The sequence below is a fragment of the Atractosteus spatula genome, chromosome 7 (genome assembly GCF_055471065.1).
Source record: "Atractosteus spatula isolate fAtrSpa1 chromosome 7, fAtrSpa1.hap1, whole genome shotgun sequence".
Taxonomy (NCBI): Eukaryota; Metazoa; Chordata; class Actinopteri; order Semionotiformes; family Lepisosteidae; genus Atractosteus; species Atractosteus spatula.
In genome coordinates, this window is record NC_142712.1 from 40173210 (window position 1) to 40199796 (window position 26587).

The following is a 26587-nucleotide window of genomic DNA, read 5'->3' on the forward strand; positions in this document are numbered from 1 at the left end:
TCTCTTATTTTACTAAATGAATTAATGTGAAGACACCTGTATTGTATCCTTTTGTTGTAGTTCATTTATGCCTTTTTTCCCCATATTGTTTTATTACTCCTCTAAAAGGGGAGAATCTGAGGGAAGGCAGCTCCAGGGTGTCCAGGATAGTAATGATGATCCTTCAGGGTCACAGCTGGGTCAAGAGGCAGGAATGATGGGCCAATAGCTAGATCTAGAATTAAAACATCAGGTTTACGATGCTAGTTTTCCTACTCTGTCCTGCAGGAAGTCCACTTAATTGGCACTTGGTTTCTTTAAGATGATGAGAAGCTGTTTGTGGTTCCAGTTTTGCTTTGTACCTCTGCATTTAAGGAAAGGTATTGCCTACTAAGGGGGTTTTCGCCAAAGACGTTTGCCCCCTGTGTTGTGTTTGTTCTGCTGTCAGTTTTCAGTCACATATTGATTCATGGAATCAAGCTTTAAGTTGTTAGAGTGGCATTTCTTTACGGTTTTGACTCGAAGGAAGGCAGCAGTGTGACATATTGTGTGAATAGCTGTCCATGCAGTTTCATGCTGAAATAGAGTGAACGGTCTCAGAGGGGCTCAGTGGGTCTGGAGGGGTGAATTGATCCTTTCAAAAGGGTACAGACCCGTCTGGCGTCTCGCGTCCCATTTTGAGATGGGAATGAGAATGTGCCCCCTTTTCTAAATTGCATGCGTTAAAGTGACCACCAAGTATCATATCAAGGGGGTTTATTTTTTTTAATGCTTTAATAATGTAGAGTTTTTTAATTTTTAGCTGTGGGGTGTTCCTTTATGCTAGGGAGGGAGTGAAGTGACGACCACCAAGTTTAGACTTTAAAAACATAATTATTTGCAAGATCATATAATTGTGTACGAGTGATTAATTAAAAATAAAGTCCTACCTGGGTTTTCTGTAGGGGACACTGCTGCAGCTCCTAGCTATCGGTAGTCGTGCGTGACTTGTTTCATATTGTTTTTTCAGTTTTTGTATTGCTTATGCTCTGGAGATTTGTGCAGAAAATCTGTTTAGTAAGCCAAGCTACTCTTTTGCAGGTTTTGGACTGTGAAGCCAGGTCTAAATGCTTTTTGTCACCTTTTCCCCTTCTTACTATCACAGAAATATTGTAAAATGCTTTTTTTCACATTGCTAACCAGTCTTGTGGCTTCCTGCAAATGGAGACGGAAGTCTTTCTGTACTGAAGCCGTGGCTGAGAGCGTACCTGTATTAGATGCTAAGAAACTGGGACAAGTCACATGCATAGCTCTGTTTATGAGACCAGAATGTAAGCTATTTTATTGTAATGTTTTAATCTGTGGTGCCTATTTTTAATGCTAGGAGGAAACTGTAAAGTTCTTGCTCTTCTGTGTTGTAGAGCTAAAGACTTTCACGAGCAGAACCATTGTTTTTTTAAATGGTCGGCCTCGTCTTCTGAGCCTAAAACTACATGCTGTGAGTGATAACTGCACTAAGCATACAGGAGATAACTAGCAAAGTGGATACATTGTGTTTCCTGGAGAACCAGCAAGAGTTTGAAACGGAGGCGAGATGAATGATAACTTCCTGAGAAACAGTTGCTGCAAGCTGAATTCGCTGTACTATTCTGTTACCCCTTGTGGAAATATTGCAGTTTCTGGTGGGTGGGGGAGGGGGGGGCTTAATCTTATGCAGTAGGTGCTTTAAAACATTTTAGATATTTTTACTTCAATCAAATCATTAGTTGTGTGTAAAGGAAAGCAGCAATTAGAATATTTGTCAAGTTGTGAGGGTGGATGGGGACACAGGTGTCGTAAAGCTTTTGATTATGTCCAAGCTTGACAAATGGAAGAAAAAAACATTACAGTGTAAAAACATCTATGCCCTATATTGTGCGTTGATGTGTGTGCTTATTCTTTTGTGTAGCAGCTATCTTAATTCATGGGACATCTCTTACCTTGCCCAAGAAAAACAGAACTACAGATGTACTGAAAAAATATTTTTTTTGGGGTGGTGGTGGCAGAAGGGAGATAAAGGGGTGTGGGTGGGGGGTGAGACCAGAGACGTGGGGGGTCAGTTTTATAAAGCTTTTAAAGGAGAGTATAGTACACATTGTGTGTTGTAATGGGAAAGATTTTTTTAAAGAAAACGCTGTAGTGTTCAGTTTAAAAAAAAAAGAAAAGTTAACATTCATGTGTGCTGGAAATGTTATTGTGCAAATTGTGAGTCCTGTTGTAAAGGGTGCAAGCCTTTTGTCAACAGCATCAGAAGCGAACTTGACCTTTGAGCTGTTGTGCATGTCATGGGGGGGCAAGGGGATGGGTATGGCCATACTGTGGACTTTATTGTGATGATGATGAGAATTGTTGGTTTCCCAGCTCCTAATAAAAGCAACCTACTTTTTATACTGCTTAACCTGCAGTGGTTTTGTTCCGGAATTGTCTTAAAAGCTTATGGGTTTCCTCTTCTATATTTGTAGGAATCTCCCATGATTTTTGTTGTACCTGAGAACCCCATCACAGTACAGTGTTGGTCTACAAAAACAGGGAGTCTGTTGTTTTCCAGATCCTTATAACATTTTAATAACTTAAGCACACACGTTTGAAATTTAAATAGGCTTCAGCCACTGAAAATGTATACCATTTTTCCACATAATCTCAATGTGTAATGGGATTCTCTCAAGTGTGTTGGATGAACTTCTTGTTCAATTGCTGCATTAAAATCCTCAGAAGTCTGCAGGTTTAACCTGAAGCCATTTGGGTTCCCCCCCCCCCCCTAAGTAAAAATAAAACACATATTCAGGTCAGGTGACAGTGGTAGTTAAGGCATGCCCTGCCACAGATGTTGGGAATGTGCCTTGAAATAGAAGTCCAGTATCAGTGCAATGCATACAACTTTCTTCCATAGCTGCAACAAAACTCCCACTCTTAATGATAACAATGTCTTATTTTCATTCTATAAAACCATCTACAATAAGAGTTGTTTGTCCGAGTTCAAGGATTCCAACTTCTGAACATAACGTTTCCCAAATCTCTTCTTTAGCTTTATGAAAACATCTGTTCCTGACCTCTTTATATCTTAGAATGATGATTTAATTTTAAAATATCACCCTATTCAGAATATGATAGTGACATTTAATTTCCAGTGGGAGAGAGAAGGATGTGTACTATTTCTCTAACTTTAATTAGTGCTTTTTTATTAAATAGATTAAGGATTTTCTCAACTTGAAAGTGACGATCTTCAGCTGTAACAGAAATTGTTTGCATCCGGCTCCATAATCCCCTGTTATACTGCTCTACAGTCACTAGGTGTCTCCATAAAGGTTTCCATGGCATTACAGTGATTGCTGAAGTGTCCACAGTCATCAAGCCTCATCTTCAATCTCACTGTGAGGAGTGAAATATATTTTAAAAAAATCCTTGCAGGAGTTAAACGCTAACACGCAATTAGATAACTTAGCATTATTTTAAAACCAGTAAGTAACTTACAGTAACCAGTAAGTAAGGTTCTTGAAGAGAGATGTTTCTCCCATACAGTATATCATTATCCATTTTTGGTTCTCAGTAGTCCTTTGTATAGAAGGTGTGAACATTACGTGCAGAAATGTCATTCTTATGAGCATGCACATATGAAAAGAGGGATGTAAGGATGGTTTCTTGTGATCTTAATATGCTTAAAGTATGGTCTTTGACAAATGCCACATCTTGAGCAAACATAGTACAAAACCTTCTTTTCAAGCAGTACTTTGTTTTTATTATTCTCTACACACCCATTCTTGATCTGCCAGTTCTTTCTGTAGGCCTCAGAGTCAGCTCTCTGTGAGGATACCTGTACCTGCATGGGGAGAATGAAGAGAGACCGACAGACTCCTCCAAACTGCCCCTGCGTCCATCAGCATCATCCATCTTTCGGCACATTACAATGGCCACATGTGGCATCACTATGAGCCCACACAGCTGGCAGCTGGGGATTTGCAGGAGTCACTGTTTTGCTGGAAGAGCTCAGGTCAAAGCCAGTCAATTCCCTACTACCTCTGGTATTATTCTGCCAAGAAAACTCAGAGGTTTCCAAAGGTAAACCTTTCAATGTTTGGTAAATAGTTTAATTAATTGGAAACTCAGCATTTAGTTTATCTGTGCACAAATGGAAACAACATTTTTAAAAAAGCCTAGCAAAGGCATTGGGAGAGCTTGTGTCTCTGCGGGTTCTTATCTATTCGTGGCTTGCCTCCGAATTGTTAGGACCAATATGAATAGACATCAATCAATATAGTTCAGATGGGTAGCTGTGTCAGCATGCATAGGCTGCAAAGGAACAAATAATAGGTTTATTCCACGCTGAAAAAAGAAAGAAGACTCCACAGCCGAAACATTGTGTCTTCTTTCTTCTCTTTTCATTGTGGAATAAACCTATTACTTGTTCCTTATTAATCAATATACTGTAGACATGCCAGTCTTTGCCAACGTGAGGAAAACATTTAATAAAGTTTGTTATTCCATTAATTTCTTGATTTTCTAAAAATCGATGACTGATGCCACAAGCATTCGCTAAAGCCAAAGTATTGGGAAGACAATTCTAAAAACCATCCTCCTGATTATTTCAGTTTTAGGTATCTGCAGACTTCAGCGGAATGGTAAAGATTTCGAATTATGATGTTCTCCTTCCCCTCCTTTGCTCCACAGACTTTTAGGGAAGATGTTGTGGCAGTTGCTAGTTCAGGTAGACAGCTGCCTCCACCAAAATGATGCAATTGGATATGCTCCACACTTCCTATGAATTTCCATTGAGGAAGGATCCTAATTTATGAGAGCGGCCACTTAGCCTCTATTTTCGGAATTAGGATCACTCCCAAAAGGAATTTCTCCATTCCAACTCAATTCTGAAATTGGAATGGGAATATGTCAAACTTTTTACATGACAGGAATTGAACAAAGGGCTTTTAAAACAAGATGGCACCTTTTCTAGTTACATGATATATGGTTCAGTACCTGTAATTCTTATAGGCACTGAACTATATTACAAGACTATAGATGGAGGAAACTGTATATAACGCACCTGAGCATGTGACAGACTGTTCTATGATTGAACAGCACTGCTGGTTCCCTGGGATTGAACGCATTCAATTTTGATATGAGCATAGCAACAGAAGGCTCTTATGTATCAAATTTTTAACCCTGAAGTTCACGCCATTTGCTGAAAGTATAATTTTCCAAAAAATCACATTTACCAATGAAGAATATTATTCTTACCTGTGCTTACCTGGTCACTGTTTTTTTTCTCTCTGATTCTGCTTATATGGATTTTTTAGTTTGTTTATTGTAATCTTGTACAATATTACTCTTATGCAGTGATGTCTTGGGAGGAACAGTTGCTACACAAGGAATAAAGGAATGACCTTCTGTCTGGTCAAGAAAAAGCAGGACACATCTGCCAGGCAGCATGGTAAGGACAGCTGTAAAGATTTTCTACAGTGACCACGTGTGACTTGTAAGTACGGTTTCACACCCATATTTGACTCTGAAGGAGGAGCAAGACTTGAAGTGAGGAATATCAGGTATCATTGTTTATGCACAGTTACGTATGTTAACCATACCCCTCAGGATTGTTGTAGCCTAGCCTGTTTTGTGTCCTGTTTTTCTGTTGTTTCCAAGCAACTTGGGGAGGATATTGTTCCTGAAAAAAAAAGCTGTTTGACAGCCAAAAAAAACAGTTCAACTGGAGAAGAAAAAAAAAGGAAAAAGGCAGGTAGGCCATACCCTCTTTGTCAACATCAAGCCAGTAGACTGTGTGTGTGTGTGTGTGTGTGTGTGTGTGTGTGTGTGTGCGTGTGTGGACCTGTGACTCTCACTTCTCTGCACGTGTGTAGGGAAATTTCCATTTCACTGTGAGTTACGGCAGCTCTGCTTCATGCCCTGCAGTTTTGTGTGGCCTGGTCTTGCCCACTTCACTTGAGATGATTGCTTTGAAAGGCACTATATAAAATAAACTTTTTCGTTAGGTAACAATCAGGAAGGACTGAAAGAATCTGATAATAGCCACTGACCTTATCCAGATTCTTTACTCCATAGTGATTGCGAAAGATCAATAGGTGTTCTGGAACAGTAGTCTCCCATTCTCCTTCTGTCCAGAAGTTGGGATGAAGCTCAATCAAAAATGTCTCTCTTCCCAGAGCATGACACCTCACCCAGAACTAAGGAGTTTTAGAGGCACAACACCGGATCAGCGAATTGCAGCTCTCCTGAGCTCTTTCTCAAGTACTATAATGATAGCAGTAGAGTTCCATCTTTGTTTCATCCTTCCATCTGGCCTTATCAGGAAGTCACTTATTCTGTGTGAGAGTTGTGATGGCAGGACCCTTTCCCAGAAGCAGAGAGCACAAGGTGAGATTACACCCAGGATAAGGATCCAGTTTGTAAGGACATAATAAAGGTAACAAATGAGAGGAGGCCATTGGGCCCATCTAGCCCATTCAGTAGTTAGTACCCAACTGACACGACATTGCTTAAAGGGGCACTTCTACCCTCTAGTTCGTGTTTTATTGTTGATTCTAAAGAAGTCTGCTGGGTTGACTTTGTGGTGCCTTTTGAGAAGTTTGAACATGTGAAGCAGATCCCCTCATAGTCTTTCCTGGTTCACTACTGAAAAGCTTTAGTTCTTTCAGCTTGTTAATATTGGACATTCTTTTAGGAATTCTAGAATTTCCTTATTGGGACAATCCTAGCAGGTGCCTCAATCAGAATATCTTTAATCTGTTTTCAATACATTGTCACCTGACTCCATACCTATCCTGGCCCATTCTACTCATCCTAAACTGTGTTCCTTTCCTTTATAGCCTGATTTTCCTGAGATTTTAAACCTTTGTTTCATAGTTCAATCATAGTTCCCTGATGTTCTCTCACCTCTGTGGTCCCAATGACAGTTGATCTTTGCAGTACTCGCACATGGACAATACATACACTTTTATTTAACACTGGCGTGGACTCATTGCTTGTAATTGAGCAACAGATGCATGCTGTGTCTTCAAGAGATGCAATGAGAGCCTGCTCTCTAAAACCCTACAAATACACCACACCAAATAAAATAAAACAGGATGTTGTCTGGGCTACCCTTCCATAATTACAAAGTCGGTGCTTTCAGATCCACTTCCAGAGTTAGTCAAGGACCTTAATCTCTCAGACCACGTGTTTCTGGAGGTTGTCTGCTCCTTCTCATTTTCATGTTGTGTCTGCATGTGTCTCAGTGAGTCTGAGGGCTCGTCAGTGTGTGTATATGTCATATATTTGCTAGTGTCCAGTCCGGGAGACGCGCTACAGCCGGGTCAGTTATAGCTCGTTGTACTGGGTAGTATTGCTGTGGGCGGTGGGGTTGTTGTAAGCCAGAAGGCGAATTAAACAGTGAGCTGTCGAACCGTACTGGCCTCAGCTCTTCCTCTGTGTCACTTAAAAACTGTTATTACTTTCCTTTCTGGGACACCGGGCTCCCACAAAATTATAGTCTGAGGAGTCTGATTTCCCGTCGAGACGAAAAAAAGAAGTCCTGGCGGTCTGTCTTCAAAAGAGATCGGCATACTTACCATGTGGAGTCGCGACAAGACACGGTTTGACCTCTTTTGTCCACTTTCATCATTTTTATGGTTCTTCAAAATCATGAAACCACATCCACTCTAAGACATTGTACCTGCAGAGGATAATGCTAGGAAAATGGTGCGTGTCGAATCATTTTTCTTTTACCGTATCATGTAGCTGAGGGCATTTTTAAAAACACAATTTGGAAGCAAAGCTTAAAATGAGATTTTAAAAAGCTAAACGCCCTCATCTCAGAATTGGCCTAAATTCGGATGTTTCGGCCAGGATACTAAATGGTGACCGGGTCGCGGCAAAATCTAAGCTTTCTGAGGAAAATCGATTGAACTTTACAATTCTCTTAACAGTTTCTACCTCTACAGCCCTAGATCACACACTACAGTTGCTCCTCCTCCAGAGCCGGGAGGAGCTGTGTTAAACAGTAACCTGGCACTTTTTTAAGAAGTAGCTATGTGACCAACTCTGTAAACAACGCGAACACTTGAGCCAAGTCAGGACTACAGCGACGAGGCGTGCAAGTTAAAGGTAAGCTTCGGCTATGTATGTATTTTAACGACAGCGATAACTCATATTATGTCTTACTCATGGGACGCGCTTTTAGACAAATTAACAGGCTTCTTTATTTTTGAATAGACTACTTTGATTTTGTTTTGCACAACGAATATTACGAATGAAAATTCTTTAAAAGGGATCCTGGTACTAATTTAGGAAGCAAATATTGTAATACCTCATTGGCTTCTAGCTGGGGTACAAGTATAGGACTTTTTAAGACCTTCAAATCTTCCAAACTTTTAAAACTGAGAAAAAATATTTATATTTTACCACTATGCTTATAGGTAATACCGTTAAAGCTATAACATATCTAGAATTTCCGTGCAATTTCATTTCGTGAGCATCTATATGGGAAAAAAGTGAATCGCGACAATCTTTCATTTTACCTAATTCCGCCATTTAAAAAAATTGTCATCATTCACGTTTCGTTGTACACGACGTTGTTGGAAAATAAGAAACTTTTCAGTTAACAGACTCTTTTCACCAGCACAGATGTACGAGGTTACAGTACTGAGTAACGGGGTGCAGGCGGTCATTCGCAGTTACAGACCCGTTAGGCTGTCATTATACTATAATTTATAGACGAGATGTCGTACTCAGGTTCGTCTAGTAAGCACACAGTGGCGACGCGGGACCTAGACCACCTGTGTCATTTCTAATTCCCTATTCCCTTGGAAGTACTGTATGTATCCCCCAATTAGATACGACACCCTTTAGGGGAGTACTGGATTGGATACGACACCAGTTCTCGCAGTGAAGTCTAAGCGTGCGCCCTGTCGAAGTATGCTTAACTGCCACATCACAGACGACAGGAAAAACATACTCGTACTGCTCATCAATTACCGCTGACGTTCACAAATGTGAGAACTCTTTCAGCGTCGGCCTGACAGGATGTTTATAAACACTGAATTTTAAGTTGTTTTGTCGTTAAAAAAGTACGCAGTTGAAGTTCACAAGAAAACTGAGTTCAGAACTATCAAAAACATAAGCTATAGATGATTCACCGTAAAAATAAAATATGCGTAACAGACGCACTTCTCCAGGGTGACACATAAAATAACATGAATACATTCAAAATATATACGGGGAAAGCACTAGCTAAAGGTTAATTCTCAGCACTTTTCAAGTTCCTCTTTTTGGCTGAGTAAATATTCAGAGCTAAACTATTTTAGTTTTTTTGGTAATCTGGCTGTACATTTAACCCGTGATTCCGCGAAGCGGAAAATGCGCAGTTCTGTTTTCAGTCGAGGTGCGAAAATGTGTGCTTTCAGTCTGCTGACTCTATTTCGGTACTTTCTTCAAAAGGTGTCAAGTTGCATTTTTTTTAAATACCGGCAAAAGGTAACGGGAACACAAACGGCATTTTAGGTGACTGGTGACTGATGTTGATCCCGGGTCCCTTCTTAATAAATAACAGAAAATCTATTTACATTACATTAAATTTAAAGAATAATCATTCTATGAGACGTCCACTGTACTTCATATGTAGAAGGGAGCCATATAGTTAATCGTCTCTGCACTAGGTGACAGCTGTTGTTCCCAGTAATTAGATGCCACCTTAATCCTATCGTTTATATTTATCAGTGTTTTACCTGTTCAACCAGTGGAAATTGCTTCTTTCCTCCAAAAGGAAGCGCTCTGTCACACGTCGCCATGGTTACGCAGTATCAGCAGCTGTTGTGTCCGGATATGATTCCCATTATTCTCGTGTTTTATCAGGGCTAGAGTGGCCGTCAGCAATCACACAGTAACAGATGGGGACTGATTGATTGGCAGGTTGTGACTAAACAATCACGCGGTGCACTTTGAAACTCAGAGGATATCACAGATGGACTCTCTCTGATTCGATTAATATAGTTAGTCAAGGGGCACTCTTTATGCCAGTTGTCGTGGTAAACACAGAAGAAATTATATTGACAAACAAGAAAATACAGGTAAACATGTATCCTTGGTTATATATGCTAGCACTTTATAACTTTTATGTCTTACCTGCTGCCCTGGGTTGGATTGTATGCTCATTCCTGAAGGAGGCGAAGTTTTGAATATTCCTCTCAACCTTGTACAAAGAAGGCCTGGTGACTAGTGGACGTCCTGTTGTCCACTTGATCCTGGTATTGCTGTCGCTTAGAGAATGCTCAAGAGCATTATCTCAGAGCCGTGGGCACACTTAAGGAGTGAGCTCAGCTCAGACTGTCACACCCTGGCCTGCCTCTCCAGATCTCTAGAGTGCAGACGATCCTGTGGACTCCCAGTCAAAATGGACAGGGACACAGGAGACTGTTATCACTGTTCATCATGATCAGCCAGTTGTGATCAAGTCACCAATCAGAAATTAATCATGACTGATCTTTGGATTTTATGTTTAAGGACACACTTGATGAATACCCACATTTTATGAAGATGTGTGAAGGTCATTTTATCAGGGAGGCATTTGAGTGCTTGTAGTGTTTTGCCAATGGCAGTGCAGTAAAGCCAAATACTGTTAGAAGGTTGCTGGTATATTTATTTTTGGAGCAGGTACATGGCAAATTATTTTTTATGTTACACAAGGTAACCATATACACTCCACACAAAAGGATCCCCAGCCTGAAATGAGCCCAGGGCCCATAAGCTGTGAGGCCTCAGTGCTACATGCTATAATACCATGGCACCCAATATTTAGTGATCAGGCAATATTTAATGTATTTGCTTTCATACATGCAGTATTTCACAATGCTAACTTTGTGTGCTTAATTGAGCTACCAGTTATCCACCTGTAAGGATACACTAGGGGTTGTTCCAGCTATACCCAATGTCTTTAATTCAATCTTGGTGCAGAAGCTCTGAGCAGCTGCAGCTATGACACTTGGTTGTGAGTATTTACCATTTGTTAGCAGTGAGGGAATGCACAACCTAAGCTTTTCATACAGTAAAAAGTAAAAAACAACATATTAAGTGTGGGAGATTATCAGGATGTGATCACAGAGGATAGATTGTTCAACGGTTAGGGAAAAGATCTCATCAGAAAGAAAAAAAAAGTCCTGGCTCTTTCAAAAACATTTGTTAATCAGACTTCCTTGTGCCTGGTGTGGAAACCTAAAATGTTGTTATAAGAGACTCTGTAACAGAAGCAGCTGAAGCTCAATTTATTCTATAGACTCTACTCTGTACTTAAATGGAGTTGAATACAATTATTTTTTGTTCATGTAATTCATTATTTGGTTGTGTATTAGAGCTTCTGCCCAGAAGATTTCAACCAGCAGCCATATCACCCTGCAACTCACAACTGGCAGCCCACTGAAGCTCAGCAGGTGTGAGCCTGGTCAGTACCTGGATAGGAGACCTCCTGGGAAAAACTAAGGTTGCTGCTGGAAGAGGTGTTAGTGGGGCCAGCAGGGGGCGCTTACCCTGCGGTCCATGTGGGTCCTAATGCCCCAGTATAGTGACGGGGACACTATACTGTAAACAGGCGCCGTCCTTCGGATGAGACGTAAAACCGAGGTCCTGACTCTCTGTGGTCATTGAAAATCCCAGGGCGTTTCTCAAAAAGAGTAGTAACCCTGGCATCCTGGCCAAATTTCCCATTGGCCCTTACCAATCATGGCCTCCTAATAATCCCCATCTATGAACTGGCTTCATTACTCTGCTCTCCTCCCCACTGATAGCTGATGTGTGGTGAGTGTTCTGGCGCACTATGGCTGCTGTCGCATCATCCAGGTGGGGCTGCACATTGGTGGTGGTGGAGGGGAGTCCCCATTACCTGTAAAGCGCTTTGAGTGGAGTGTCCAGAAAAGCGTTATATAAGTGAAAGCAATTATTATTATTATTATTATTATTATTCGTTTAGAGTAGTTTAGAGAGTTTAGAGTATTAGTTTGGTGCTATGAGATCTATGTGTCTATTTGTTCTGTATCAATCTTTAACCTTTTGTTCCATCTTGATTTTGTCACCAGCATGTCTTTGTATTTTGCTTGGTACTGTAGTTTATCCTGGTAACACCACTGTTACCAAACTAGCATGGTTTTATATCATGCATTCATGCATTGCAAGGCAGTACAATGCTGGTACTTTGCTGGTGAGAATATGATAATCTCTTTTTCCCCTGATATTGATTTTCTTTAATTTTAGAACATCCTTGCACAGATCTGTTACAATGAACCTCAAAGGTTTCTGATATATGAAATAATTTAGTATAAGAATTGTACCTGTAAAATCCATAGTGCCTTTCTGTCTAAGTATGGGGAAACAAATCTTCATTAAAATAAAGATGTTTATTAATTCTATTTGCAAGTTGCTTGAGGATGTTTTTCATTTGTTTTGCTTATGGATTCAGATGTTAGTGGTTGTTTTTACACTTTTTTTATCTCTGTATAAACCTGTATAGCACTACAGTCAATGACGCATCCCCCCTGAAAATACTGTATTTAATTTTGTAGTGGTTCAGATTTGACTTGAATGTTTGGGGTCAGAGAAAAAGTAAACAAGTTTAAGGTGCTCCCAGTCTCTTAAACACACTAGAGTGACCCTTACAATATGAGTCAGCTTCCCCCGTGTTCCACAGTTTTAATTCAAATATGTCTGTTGTAGAAATCTCATTTAAAATACTTCCAGAGAATTGAAGGACTTTTTTGGGGTTAAAGTTTTAGCTCCTGTTTCAGTCTGTGGCTTAGGCACATCTTCAGATGAGGAAATTGATTAAGATCTGCTTAACAGTACAAGCTGCTATAGGTATTTTTGAAAATGAACGTCTTTTATCTAGTTTATCTTTATTACTGCACTGTGTTATATTAAATACATCACTGCACTGGATGAGCAAGAACTATCAACATGTACCTGATGCTTAAAATAATCTATGCATGTGAAGCATCTCACTCAGTTATGCTCTTTGGTAAATCCTCTGGAAATGAAAATGCCACATGCCATACTACACTACTATTTGAATAGATAGATAATAGAGTATAGATCTGTGGTTCAGCACACCATCCCACTTAACTGTATAAGGGGAGGGGTTCAGCTCAGGGAATGTTGAAATACCAGTTCCTGATCCAAGGTGCTCTGCAGAGCTGGCTGCCCATTGGTTCCTGTGATCTATTGCCACACCCCCTCTTGCCCAGGTGCTTCTGAACCTGCCCCCTTAGCAGGAGTGGTGAGAGGCACCTTCTTTTGCCTCTGTCCCTGGGAACTCATTCACTAATTGTTATCCGCCACAGCCGCGATCCCCGGAGAGCAAGGAGACGGGATTGCCCTCCGACATTGGAGGGGGAATCCAAAGGATCCTGGAAAGGTAGGAAAAGTCCTTTATCTGTACAAGACAGGACATCCAGCAAGGCACATAAAACAAACAAAAGATGTGAAAGAAAACACAAAAGAGGCAGGCAAGAAACATCCTCCAAGTTCAACGTCCAGATTCTGTGTGGATCTGGGAAAAGAGGCAACAGCTGGGCCTCCTCACACTCATTTAAAGCTACATCAGAGACCCCTGTTGCATTTTAAGACTGGTTCTGACTATAAGACGTGTACGGGTCTCTTGATGTAGAGGAAAAATAATTGACTCACTGAATTGTAAGTGTGTGTACTCAAGGTGTAAGTACATCACTGGTGTAAGTAAGAGGTGTGAAGAGTGTTTAAGCAAACACAACCATGTATTTACTGTACAGCCTATAGAGAAATGAACAGAAAATCTGTCTAGCATGTTCTCAGTTTCAATAGAATATACTCTCCAAAGATGTTATTCAGTAAGTTAGCATCATAAGTATTATTTGTTAAGCTACCCATACTTGACAGACATCTGTGTACAAAAAACTAAGTTTTATATGAGTTGATTAAATAGAAATTCCAACTACTGCTTGCAAGGATAGGTGAAAAGTCAATTGTCTTGGAAGACGTATCAAATACCATCAATTTCCCTTCGGGATCAATAAAGTCTTATCTATCTATAAGTGTAGCCTACTGGTATTTTAACAATACTTCACATTGTTACTTTTTGAGTCATGTTGGGGATAACAATTTCTGTTTTTAAATATATGAATGAAATTTAGAAGTACTGTGAATTTGGATATTATATATTAATGTTCCAGACAAAGAATGCAGCAGACTGAAATTTCAAAAGTGACTTTCGTTTTTATAGCTGACCTGATGATTAATTTTAATAATACTCACAGAGACCAGCGTTTCAGCATACTTGTTTGGAACTCCTGGGACTTAGGTGTTCATTTCTACAAGTCATAAAATAAGGATAATGGAGTTCCTATTTTGCTACAAGGATACATTTGTCTAGATTGCACTGTAGACTTCAGGATTTAAGAAGTCAGGAACTTCCCCTGAAACACTGTTATCACCAAAAGAGGATGGAAAAGAGGACGTACCAATGCAGGAAGATCATATGACTGCGTATTGCTTCACATTTTCTGCGTGAATCAGGCAAGGGAAATAAGGAGAATGATTAGGGGTGGCTGGAAAAATATCTGCAATATCCCAAGTGCACCCACCACCAGATTTAACGCCGAAGGACTTAGACATTGCTTACAATCAGAGAACGTCTACAATTAAAACCCATGGAATGCTGAAATCTCTGCCAACAAGCTAGACTACGTCACTTGTCTGCGTATCTTCTTTTGTGACTCTGACAGGCAGGTTTAGTGCTGACAAGCGTAAAACAATCTTCACCCTAATATTCGTCATTCCTTGCACACATCTTGTGACTGCTGTAGTAACAGGTCAGCACACTTTCGTATGGCCGTCTGTACTTCCTGTTTGCCATCTTGCATTCCAAGGTGTTGAGATTTGTCGCTCACGGTTCCTGTCTCTTCGTCTGTCTTCCCCTGAGGTGCTTGAGCGGCCCGTTTCCTCGCACAAGAAGTGACAGTGAGGTGTGTGCGGCTTTTGAAAACAGCAGGAGACTGTTCTCCACACAGGAGCCTTGTTGGCATGCAGGATAAAACTACTGCGCTGCATTGTGGGAGAAGATTCCCTGTGCGCCTTCCAGAATTGAACCAGTTGATGTTTGCAGTTCAATTTGTGGACACAGAGCCACTCATCTGCCAGTTCTGTCATTGGGCTCCTCTGTCACGTTCACACAGGCACCAAAGTGCCACATTCATTTGTTTTTGAAAGAGATTTATTTTTTCCAAAGTCAAACCCATTTTACCTAGTTATTGTCCAACCACCATGGGGGTGGGCGCAACAGGAAGTGGGAACCCTTGTGCGATTGTGCCCGAGCGGCTCTTGTGACAGCAGTGAAAGTTGGATCCCCCACCGAAGTCACGGGCTTCTCTTGAGAGCCCCCTCCCTTGTACCTTTGATCTATGATAGCAACAGCCGCATTCTGAAGAGCAAGTTGATTAGAGTAATTGAAAGATAGTGTTTCCAGTTCAGTGCCAACAAAAGGCTGGCTGTGCCTCTGCTGTCACATACCTGGCCCTCTTCTTGGCTTCTTTCATCATCGAGGGGCTGCTTTGCATGGGTTACAACAACTTCAAATACTGGCTATCAGCTTTAGTAACAAAAGTCTGTCGGCTCTACTGTCTGCAAAACAGTGTGAAAAGGCTGGAAATAAGGTACAGACATTATAATAATGAGCTGGTGTGTATAAAAGTATTCACAATAGGCACAACTGTTTTGCCTTATATTTTAGGATTTTTAAAATACATATTTTGTATTTTGCCATTTTATACATGTGCTGTGTATATTTCTGAATATTAAATACATACGGCATATTTTAAATATGTCTTTGGCAGTAGTGTGTATGACACTTGCAATTTCTTGTTGCCCGACGTCATAATGAGCAGAGTGAAAACAGTTGGCGCAGAAATGTCTTCTACAGAGTCTTGCATGTAGTTATTTCACATGGGTTTGCAATTGCAAAACTGGCCTCAAGAATTCTTAAAAGGATTCAAGCTGCTCAGAGTCTGCTGAGTCATAATTACCTGGTTTCAAGTGGGTGTCATTCCGAGTGCAGATGAGAAAGTCTTTGGTTTCACTTAATTTTCTTTAGTCAGGCCTGACAGTTGTTCAACTTGAAAATGTTAACAGGCAGGGCAGGAGACTGACTGCTGAAGATGCTATGACTCATTGTGTGGTAGCTTTGAGCTGCTGCTTCTGTGTCCCTAATATGTTTCACAGTTTTGGAATTTTTGTTGCTCTTAATGAAAGGAGCTGTCATGTGACAGAACCTCTGCACTCACAGAGATGTAGGACAAGCAGTCAACTTCCATCTCTGAACAGCTTGATCGTCCGCTGTTCCGCTCCTCCCGCAATGAAGCTTCATGGCTTTTGATGTCATGATGTTCCTGCGAAAGAGGTACTGAATACGTGTCTCATGGGAAATCTGGATTTCAGTAGCCTTTCGATTGCTGTGTAAATCTACAGTGAAGATATCTGGTAATTTCCATCCACGACATTGTCGTTTCAGTTCAAACAGAGTGTGTATTCTGAGATTGTCACAGACTTCCAAACCAGGAACAATCCCAAATCTGGGCTCTACAGGGTACAAGCAATGGTGCTGTCAGATCTGTAAGATGACTGTCCTAAGTCTTTCAGAGATCCTCAGTCATTTGGAATTTTTCCTTTAATTTTTTACTTGTATTAATGATGTGTAAATATACCTAGGTGTTAATGCTTTAGACATACAGCATTTTTTTACATAAAAAAGTGATTTGTTTCATCTAGCTTTTGAAATTTAAATACCTTAGTCTAACTGACTTGCTTTTATTACTAGAGCGTCTTGAGATCATTTTTACAGAGTGCTGCAGAAAATTGTACCTGTTGTAGTTGTAAAATGACAAGTTCTCAGGATTCAAGATCTTTTTTTGCACACATGTTGTGAATGGATATTTGTATTCGCCTTCTCAGGGGGATGGGTGGGAGAATATGGTTTGTGCCCAGTGCTGCTGGGCTGGAGATCGACACAGAAGCAGCTTCTTATAAATGACTGTTTGGTGCAGCCAAAATTTTGGCAGCTGCCCTGAAAACCTTTTGTTGTGGAGCAAACTGACTCAGTTCCCTTTTGCACTTTCAAGCCTCTGCGTGCTAAAAGAAAAAAAATACATTTCCTAAAAGTTCTATCCATAGGCTGTGAGCAAGGCTCTGTGTGGGCACAACGGTTTCAGTGCAAGAAAAGCTGAAGGAGAGAAGCGGGCCTTTGTGTTCCGATCCTAAGACTTCAAAGAGAGGTTTTTCACCCTTTCTTGAAGACCCATGCCTATACAGCCACAACCCAGCGTCCGCACTGTGTAGACATGACATTGAGGTTGTGGAGCTCTTCCACTGGGCTCTGCTGCTGAGTAAAGACATAAGAGAAAGCAGTAGTATCTCCTCAGGGCGTCTTTCACAGTTTTATGTGATTTTAATTACGTTTTGATTGCACATATGACAAATCATCTTTATATTGAGCTCAAAAGGTATAAACGGGGACTTTATACTGTGACCTTCAACCATGGAAACTCTGCCTGTGCAATGAAGATTTTTTGCACTAGGGAAACTTTTAGAAAGGTCAGATTTTTATTAGGCTTCTTTCCTGACAAGCTCAAACACTTCAGGGTGACAACTAAAATAGAACGGGTAATGGCAGAGTAGAACACAAAGGTAGCACATTCTTCATAATTTTAATCTTAATCTTTCTGGAATATTGGTAGAATATGCTTTCAAAATTCCTTAATCATAAATATGGCAGGGAGCACAGTATTCGTTTTTTAACAGTTCTGTTATTACTATTACTACGAAAACAACAACAGTAAGATTTCCATGCTTTATACAGTGCTTTTCATCCCAAAGGATCGCAAAGAGCTTCACATGATGATGAATGACTTCCTCAGAAGTGTATGGAGAGCACAGACAGGATGTTCTTCTGAAATTCCACTGGCTATTTGGAACTGATTACCCATGTTCTAGCCTGCTGTGTCAGCGTGTCACCAAGAACTGAAACTGGAGCTTGCGTGGGCTGGACGACAGGCTCTCCTTGTCTTTCATAGACAGTGACAGGGTGTGGCGTTGCTGCTCTTCTGCTTTTTTTTTAAGGGGGGGAACTTGAAAAAATGAGTGAAACGTACTGCCAAAAATGACATCCTTTTTTTTTCCCTTTTTGCAAAAGGACCTTCTCATCATTCCAAATGAATCTCTGCCAATTGTATTGCTCTGATTTAATTTTCATAATGCTTTATTTTGCCTTGTTTTGCTTTAGGCCACCTGCTTCTGGAATGAAAACAACCCGCAGAGCCAGAAAAATGACAACGTGAAGACTGCTGGGAGAGATAACCTGGTTCCTGAAGGCAACAATCAACGATGGGCTTCCCAGCAAGCTAAGCAGGTGGCCCGCACTAGACAGGACTTGATGGATCGAGACACTTTGGTGGGGGAAAAAAAGAAAATGGGAAATAAGTATCCCAGGTTGACAAGTCATTATTGCCTGGGGCTGCTGAAACTCACCACAAGGACTACTGACTGGGCGCCCGTGAGTGGTGCAGCGAGATGTCTGTGAAGCTGACGTCTGTGGTCATGCGGAGCCGAATGGTTCAGCTGCTCCTGGTCAACGCGCTGGCCTGCGGGCTGGAGATCTGTATGGCGGCAGGGACCACCTATGTACCCCCACTCCTGCTGGAGGCAGGGGTTGAGGAGCGCTTCATGACCATGGTCCTAGGTGAGCTTGGGGGGGGTTCCGATTGAGCAAGAACGGGCCCTAAGCATGGTTTGCTTCAGGTTTGCAGTTCTTGATGTCCCATTGTTGAGCTTAGTGTGCAGTCAAAAGGGAGGCACAATGTGTGGATGTCGTGTACAGTGTAGCACCTAATGGAAGAGGTTTTCCACTTTCATTGGGACCAGGAAGCCTGAGGCCCAGGTGAGTTTAATATCCCCTTCAGTTATAAACAGCTCTTGGTCAGGTGGAAGTCGAGGTTTGCCTAGACTATGTCATCTATTCTTCATGACCAATAGGAAGATGGAGAGACCTAGAAGACCAGGCCAGGTTCTGGACCCTAGGGTCTGGAGTAGGACACCCCTTCCCTAAGGTTTTGAAGGGGAAGAAACTGCTTTACCCTGCCCCTGCCCTTCCCATTTAATTCATTAACTTACAGAGTAGAAAGCTTGCCTACAGAGGTAAAGGAGTACGAAAGAGATTTAACTCTTGCATTCTTCTCTGTTGCAGAAACAAAGAGAAAAGTGTGAAAAGTGTAATAAAGAAGAACAGACCACTTAGCTTCTGGCAGTCTGCATTTTATTGCATTTTGATGGAAAAGCACAAGGTTCTTGAGTAATATGGATTGCCCTTCTCCTTCTGTTAGGGATAAATGTGAATTGCATATGAATCCAGAAATGTTTCAGTGTGGAACTGAAGTAAAGCTTGGAGAAAAATTTAGAGAAAGTATTGTACAGGAGCCCAGGCAAACAAATTTCCTTCTCCATTGTTTCTTTGCATTGGCAGGACTGGGTCCAGTGCTGGGGCTGGTGTTCATGCCACTGATTGGCTCAGCCAGTGACCAATGGACGGGGCGCTATGGCCGAAGACGGCCGTTTATCTGGGCCCTGTGCCTGGGGGTCCTGGTCAGCCTGATCTTCATCCCCCAAGCGTCGCGGCTGGCCAGCCTCCTGTCCCTGCACAGCCAGGGCCTGGAGGTGGGGCTCCTGATCGTGGGGATCGGCCTGCTGGAGTTCTGCGGCCAGGTCTGCTTCACGCCCCTGGAAGCCCTGGTCTCCGACCTCTTTCCGGAGGAGGAGGAGAACCGGCGGGCCTTCTCGGTCTACTCACTCATGATCAGCCTGGGCGGCTGCATCGGTTACCTCCTGCCAGCCATCAACTGGAACGCAGGGCCCTTGGCATCGTACCTGGACAGGCAGGAGGTCTTCACCTTCACCCTGCTCACACCCATCTTCCTTGCCTGCGTGCTGGGCACCATCTTCATCTCAGAGGACGTTTTCCGTGGCGAGGCTTCAGTCAGGGAAGGGAGCCCTGCCCGGCGTTGCTGCTACAGCCCGTGGCTGCCCCTCTTCCGCCTCCACCACCTGACTTCTGTCCTGGGGGGCTGCTGCACCCTGCTGCCCCGGCTGTACCGGCTGTGCCAGCGAGTGCCCAGTGTCATCAAGCGGCTCTTTGTGGCTGAGCTGTGCAGCTGGATGGCACTCATGACCTTCATCCTCTTCTACACGGACTTCGTCGGGGAGGGGATCTACAAGGGGGTGCCCAGCGCCCAGCCTGGCAGTGCGGAGAGGCTGCGCTATGACGAAGGTAAGGTTAGCTCCTGCCTGCTCAGGGTCTGCTAGTGTGTGGCCCAGGGGGGGAATGCAATTAGTGGATTGCAGAGAAATAGGACAGTGCAGCAGTCAACAGGTGAGAGGCTGAGATAAGCAGGACTCTGAACATAACAGGAGTCTTTTAAAGCAAAAAACTCTGGTGGACTGGTTGATGGCACTCTTCCCTCTGGGCCATTTTTTCAAAATTAAATTAAACTACACTCTACTGAAGGAGACTATACTGAAGGAGAGGCTGTCCTTTGAATGAGATGTTAAATTGAGGACCTGACTATTTCATCATTAAAGATCCCAGAGCCCCGTACGTAAGGCCAGAGACTAAAAAGCTCCACCACCTACAAAGCACTTTGGGATTAAGAGAGCTATTTAATGCTATTAGTTATTAATTATTATATTAGGCACTGCACAATTGCAAATTGCACAACAACACTTGAAGAACCACAGCCAAAGATTCTGCCTGCAATCATTTCACAGACATGGCTTGACAGGAAGTCTGGAGTTTCAGAACTGATCAGCAGTGGCCTGATCTTTGGGCGTCACGCTTTAACATGTCCTCAGCAGCCTGCCACCGCTTCTGTGCCCGTGTGTGTTGCAGGCGTGCGAATGGGCAGCCTGGGGCTGTTCCTGCAGTGTGCCACCTCCACGGTCTGCTCCTTGTTCATGGGCAAGCTGGTGGCCCGGCTGGGGCGGCGGGCTGTCTATGTGAGCAGCGTGGTGCTCCTGGTCCTGGCCACGCTGGCAACGTGCCTCTCTCACAGCGTGGTCACCGTCACCGCCATGGCGGGCGTCACCGGGTACACCTTCTGCACCCTGCAGATCCTCCCCTACACCCTCACCTCCCTCTACCACAAAGACAAACAGGTGAGTGTTTCAACAGCTCTCTCCTCCGGTTATTACTTAGCAGACACCTTAAGAGTGACTAATATTTACTGTGCTCCTGGAGGGAAAAGTAATGTCCATGAAAGTGTGTCTCGTCACACAGGCACTGCACTATTAATCTCTATAAAGAGCTACCAAAACACATGTGCAGTGCTTGCTAATGAGAGGGTAATGGAAACCCAATGTCTTCATAATTATAATATAGTTCTTCATATATTTCACTTTTCAGCTATTTTTTTCCTGGACGAAAGTAAGAGGCGTGGCAGCCCCTGACAAAACAGAGAAGTTTGGGGTACCACTCAGCAGGCACTCTGTGACCCTGAAACCGCACTACAGCAATGGCCACCCATGTGGGATGCCAGGGCTGGGCCCTTCAGAACCAGGCCTTCCTGCCTCTGCTTTTGGCCGGTATGTCTCTGTGCCTGCTGAGGCTCCCCCCTGCCCCAGCACACCGGCTCCTGCTGGTCGGGGGATGTGTTTGGACCTGGCCATCCTGGATAGTGCCTTCCTGCTCTCCCAGGTGGTGCCCTCTCTCTTCTTGGGCACCGTGGTCCAGTTCACACACTGCATCTCCGCCTACATGGGCTGTGCCTCAGCTGTTGGGTTAGTTGCTGTTTACTTCTCTACCAAAGTGATCTTCGACAGGAGCGATCTGGAGTGATGAAGGCGGCTAGCTGGAACAGGACCAGGACCATGCCTGAGCTGTGTCAACAGGCCTGTTAACTGAGCAGATCGCTGCAGCAATAGCAGGGACAGAGTCACAGGGGAGTCCCCCTGAATCACTAAGGGACACTCTCTGGGGACTTTGAACTGCTATGCAGGTTAACCTGATTTTTTGGGGTGTTTGTGAGTTTTCAAGACTGTAGCTGTTCACAATGTGAATATGTGTAAATCTAGATTTTGTATTGGATATCGTGGAATAGAGTCAGATGTGAAGCCCAAGGCTGGGGGAACGCCCCTTATTTTGAGCAGAGCTGAAGCATCTTTCCTCTGCTACTCAGTTTATGTCAGTTTGCAGACTCTACACGCAAATCTGTGAGTGCAATGAGTGAAACTCAGGGTTCCTTATGAAGAAGTGCCTAAAGAGATTGAAATAATTTGATTATTTCTATGTGCAAATGGGAAGAAAAAAAGAACATGGTTATACACAGTAATACAATGTCATTCCTCATTCATGTGCACATTGCACATTCATTTTCTGAAAACCATTTAATATTCAACTTAACCATGTTAAAGCAATTAAACATCATAATGCAGGGATTGTAAAAAAAACTTCTGAGAAATTATTACCTAATAGCAATGAATACAGGGTGTGTATAAAATAGGTTAATGAAAACCGCATCTCTGCAAGTCTCTAGCTCTCTTTAAGAATGTGCAAAGAAACCAGAAATATTGCCAACTATTTGGTTTGGTTGATTCGAGACTTCCCCAGGCAGTGTTTGAAGGAGACCGGAGCAGTGGATTTGACAGTGAATGCAGCTGGGGAGCAATGAGGGAAAATAGAGTCAGCTGATCCAATGAATTTAGAGGTTTACAGGTGTCTTTCATTGAACTAATTGCCTGACCCATTTACTGTGCTGCTTTGTTCATGATGTTCATCAGCTAGGTTAAGGATAATCTAGGGACCGGGCAGGACTGTGACTCTGTTTCTACACTTGGCGACCACCAATGGCATCGACTTTTTTCAGCATTTGACTTTGTATCACCCAGGACCAGAAAAACTTCTGTCAGCAACATTTCAGTAAATAGCCTAATATCATTTTCCTGGGAGGTATTATTCTTCAGTGCTCTTTTTGTGTGTGAGTGTATGTGTGTGCATATGTTAAAGTATATATATATGTATGTTACAGTGTTGCTTTTTGATATATGGACCTGAATACAGGACTTAATGACCTGTATGTGACATGCCAGACACTCCTGTCAATACTAGTTTGTCACTAATGAAGGCTATTTATTGTTACCAAATGCACTGGACAGGAATGCTCAAGGCATAGGCTGTGTGACATGATTCTGGGGGTTATTAAAATAGAATGCACTTTGACAAACAGGTATTTTACTTTGTTACACAGCTCTGTTAGTAACCCTCTGTGCATTTTATGCAGTTACAGGCACAGGTATAGACACTCCTTCTGATGTTTAACTGTAATTGTTTGACCAAATCAGACACCTAGTAAGTAGCAGTCTGAGAATTCTATTAAATCTCTAATCTAAGACACAGGGTATGAAGAAAATGTCTGTAGAAGTTTGTAGATTTTTAGCACATATAAATACTTATGTCTGCTATTGTAATAATTAGACTGGTCAAGTACTATGATTAAAGAAGGGATATATTTAAAATCTAATGTTAACATATTTAAAAAAGGAAAATAAGAACTATATATTAATGTTTGTTGGTAGATGGAATTGTGTTACAAAACCACATAGCAACAAGGTATTACAGTACATGCATGAAGGATGAATGTGCATTTCAAATGTCAAATGGGATGAACAGATCATCCTGTCAAGATCACAATGTATTCAGTCTTAGTTTGCAACTTTGATTATAGGTACTTTACAACTTGGATAGTGGGAAATTGTATTTGTATATAAGGGTGAAAATGGGATATTTATTTTATATTATTTTTAAGGGAATATTTCACTCAGTTTTAAGATATCTTTTCTATATATTTCTGAGAAAATGAATACATTATTTATTAAATACTTAATAAAATTATTGTATAGCTAAGACGTCATTGAAAAGAAAGATAGAGAGAGAGAGAGAGAGAGAGAGAGAGAGAGAGAGAGAGATTCAGTATACCTCTAAGGCATCCAAGAAAAACCTTTAACTTCAGAAGATATTTTTTATCAAATGCTTGAATTGAATGTGATGTTGGGCTGCAGGAACTGAGAAATTCTGAATTCTTAGGAAGGCAATTCTGTCACTAACCCAAAGCAGTATCTCTGACATGTTTGCTTTGGAAGTCTTTTGGCTTTGATAATGAAACAAACTGTGTGAGGTAGCATCCTTAGCTGGTTAAGCCAGATATAACCAGACCGACCTACCATTTTCAATTATAAAGGGGAAATACTCTGATGATGAAGTAATTCACTTTCTTATGAAGCACCTGTTCTGAAATGTACTGTAAGAACAAATGGGCTTTGCTGATGTTACCATGATGAGTCGTTCTGTCCTGCTTCTGCGAATCTGTGCTTCTGCTATTGAAATGGACGTCATCATCCAGCTCTTTTCTAGTGATAAATAATCTTTGTACTTGATTTCTTGTACTTGTTTTGTTAAAGTTGCTGTGAAACACAAAGATAAACGATCTAGCTAGCAGCTACATTTTCCATTGTGCAGAGAAAACTATAATGGGACATAGATTATTTTTCTTGGTTCATAAATGAGCTGTGCATCTCTTTCTTTGTCCTTATGTGATTAAAACTATGCTTGCTCTTTATAAATGTGTTATCTACCTGCCCAGAAACCACAATCTTGGAGGGGAATTTCAATATTTAAATTTTAGACATATTTATTGGCTAAAGTAATTAAGAAACATGACCGTGTTTCCTGTAACCTCTGGTTTACACCACCCTATGTGGTTTTATATTGAGAATTGATGGATCTGGATTTAGGGGAAAGGCCACATTTAAGTATAGTTCATTTGTATTTCTCAAAGAGAATTTAGATCCTGTTTTTGGACTGTTCCACTGTACATAAACTGTGCAAAATTCAACAATTGCTACAGAGCTAGGTCTTTTCCATTCTCACAGAGTAACCTTGTTCATATTAAGTCAAACTTCTAACCAACCTTAGACTGCAATTGACAAAACCAGTACTTAATGGTTGAGATTTTATTGGCCAGAAATGTATTTCTTCTATTCATATGGAAACTCTACCTTGAAGTACAAAGTCTGCAATTTGTGACTGGCAGTAGAGCCTTAAGATCCAGACCTTAAGATGTAGCAAGACACAGTTCGGGTATAGAAAAAAAAATTTAACTTTAAAATGAGTTAATGTGCATTTTTTAGTTTCTTTTTAGAGTGGGGAAATTAGAATCTGTATGTAGGTAGAAAAGTGGAGCAAATTCTGCACTGAAACAATGCATTTGACGGTTGTCCTGGTGGTTTCTTCAAGCTTTGCCAAAGAACCGATTCACCCATCTGCTCCTTCTTTCTACAGAGTCAACAGGATCTGTTGGCTCTTGAACAGAAGGCATTTTCAAATAATGTAATAATTGTGTTACTTAAAAACTTCTTTCAAAGCTGCTCTGTATCAAAATGAAAATTAAAAATCAACATTAAATGATGGTTTGTTACTTAATGAAATTCTTTTTTTCCTTTTCTTTTAAAAATGATTGAATATTGATAGACGATCAAGAAAGGGAATGTTGACAGCGGCCCATTCCACCGGTCATTCATTACTCTTAAGTGAATCAATCACAGCACCTTCTAGAATTGAAGACTCCCAGTAGCTCTGAGAAAAGTATTTCTTATACTGCTGTTAGAAGCTAGACAGCCTAAACTGATTATGTTTTTTTTCTTCCAAGAATGAGCAAATGTTCTCTGTTCTCCTTCTTCTGCGTTTTGGAAATAAATTATACCAATAAATAAAAACAGGTAAGTTTATATTTTTTACCCATTTTATTTCAGAAGATCATGTTTTAAAATCAAAAGAAAGCTAAAATTAATTCTCCCCACCTGCTATAAAAGTTTAAGCTAAAATAAATTGCCATAGCAAGAAACGGAAAGTAACTCAATTATTTTAATGTTGATTATTTAAAAAATACTCAGGGCAATGTTTCAACTACTAAAGCGTGAATTTTTTATTTTAATTAATTGTATTTAAGAACTTAATCACTCTTCTGCCCAATTAGTTCGTTTGTAAGACATACAGTACCTGACCTGAAATGATAGTACAAAGTGCCATTGGCATTGAAGCACTTTAAACACAACAGCGTAGTTTTCTAACAAATAACCAGCAGAGGGAGCCATAGAAGCAGATTACTTCCAGGGTTTATACATCAAAGTACCATGTCACCGCAGCGTTTCGTCTGATCAATTCTAATATCTAAAAACAGATGTATATCGATTTAATCTTACTAGAAATGTGTTAGGTAATGAAATGTCAAGCATTGCGTGTTTAGTTGTGTTGGTTGATAATGTGTGTTAAATCAATAATGCACAGCATGAGAGAACAACGCAAAAAATGTAATTATTTTGATGATTGAAGACCCAGCCGGAAATCTTGTGGTCTGGCACCAGTGTGTAACTAATTTGTGTGTGAAGCTTCAATCCGCATCGTTGACAACCAGGCACAGAATCAAAAGCAGATGATCCTTTTTATTGATTACCCCTAGCAGAAGAGATGGGGTGTGGTCTGTGCTGTAGTGTCATGAGT

General features: G+C 41.4%; 1 protein-coding gene across 3 annotated transcripts; it reads left to right on the forward strand.

Moving 5' to 3' along the window:
- The first annotated feature begins 7644 nt into the window (after positions 1-7644).
- Positions 7645-25512, forward strand: slc45a3 (solute carrier family 45 member 3). 3 transcript variants are annotated; one of them, XM_088921903.1, is made up of 6 exons: positions 7645-8088; positions 13305-13378; positions 18272-18727; positions 19508-20308; positions 20927-21192; positions 21440-25512. In XM_088921903.1, exons 3-6 carry the CDS (start codon positions 18559-18561, stop codon positions 21869-21871), a joined length of 1668 nt encoding a protein of 555 aa, XP_088778029.1. In that variant the 5' UTR covers positions 7645-8088; positions 13305-13378; positions 18272-18558; the 3' UTR covers positions 21872-25512. The 3 variants fall into 3 exon arrangements, with proteins under 3 accessions (XP_088778029.1, XP_088778028.1, XP_088778030.1); XM_088921902.1 differs by lacking the exon at positions 13305-13378; XM_088921904.1 differs by lacking the exon at positions 7645-8088 and having other exon boundaries at positions 13221-13378.
- The last annotated feature ends 1075 nt before the right edge of the window (positions 25513-26587 follow it).

Excerpts from the sequence above, each read along its gene's own strand:
- slc45a3 (XM_088921903.1), top strand. The coding sequence starts at position 18,559 with ATGTCTGTGAAGCTGACGTCTGTGGTCATGCGGAGCCGAATGGTTCAG. Across the intron at positions 18,728-19,507 it reads CTTCATGACCATGGTCCTAG|GACTGGGTCCAGTGCTGGGG; the intron begins GTGAGCTTGGGG and ends TTGCATTGGCAG. Across the intron at positions 20,309-20,926 it reads GAGGCTGCGCTATGACGAAG|GCGTGCGAATGGGCAGCCTG; the intron begins GTAAGGTTAGCT and ends TGTGTGTTGCAG.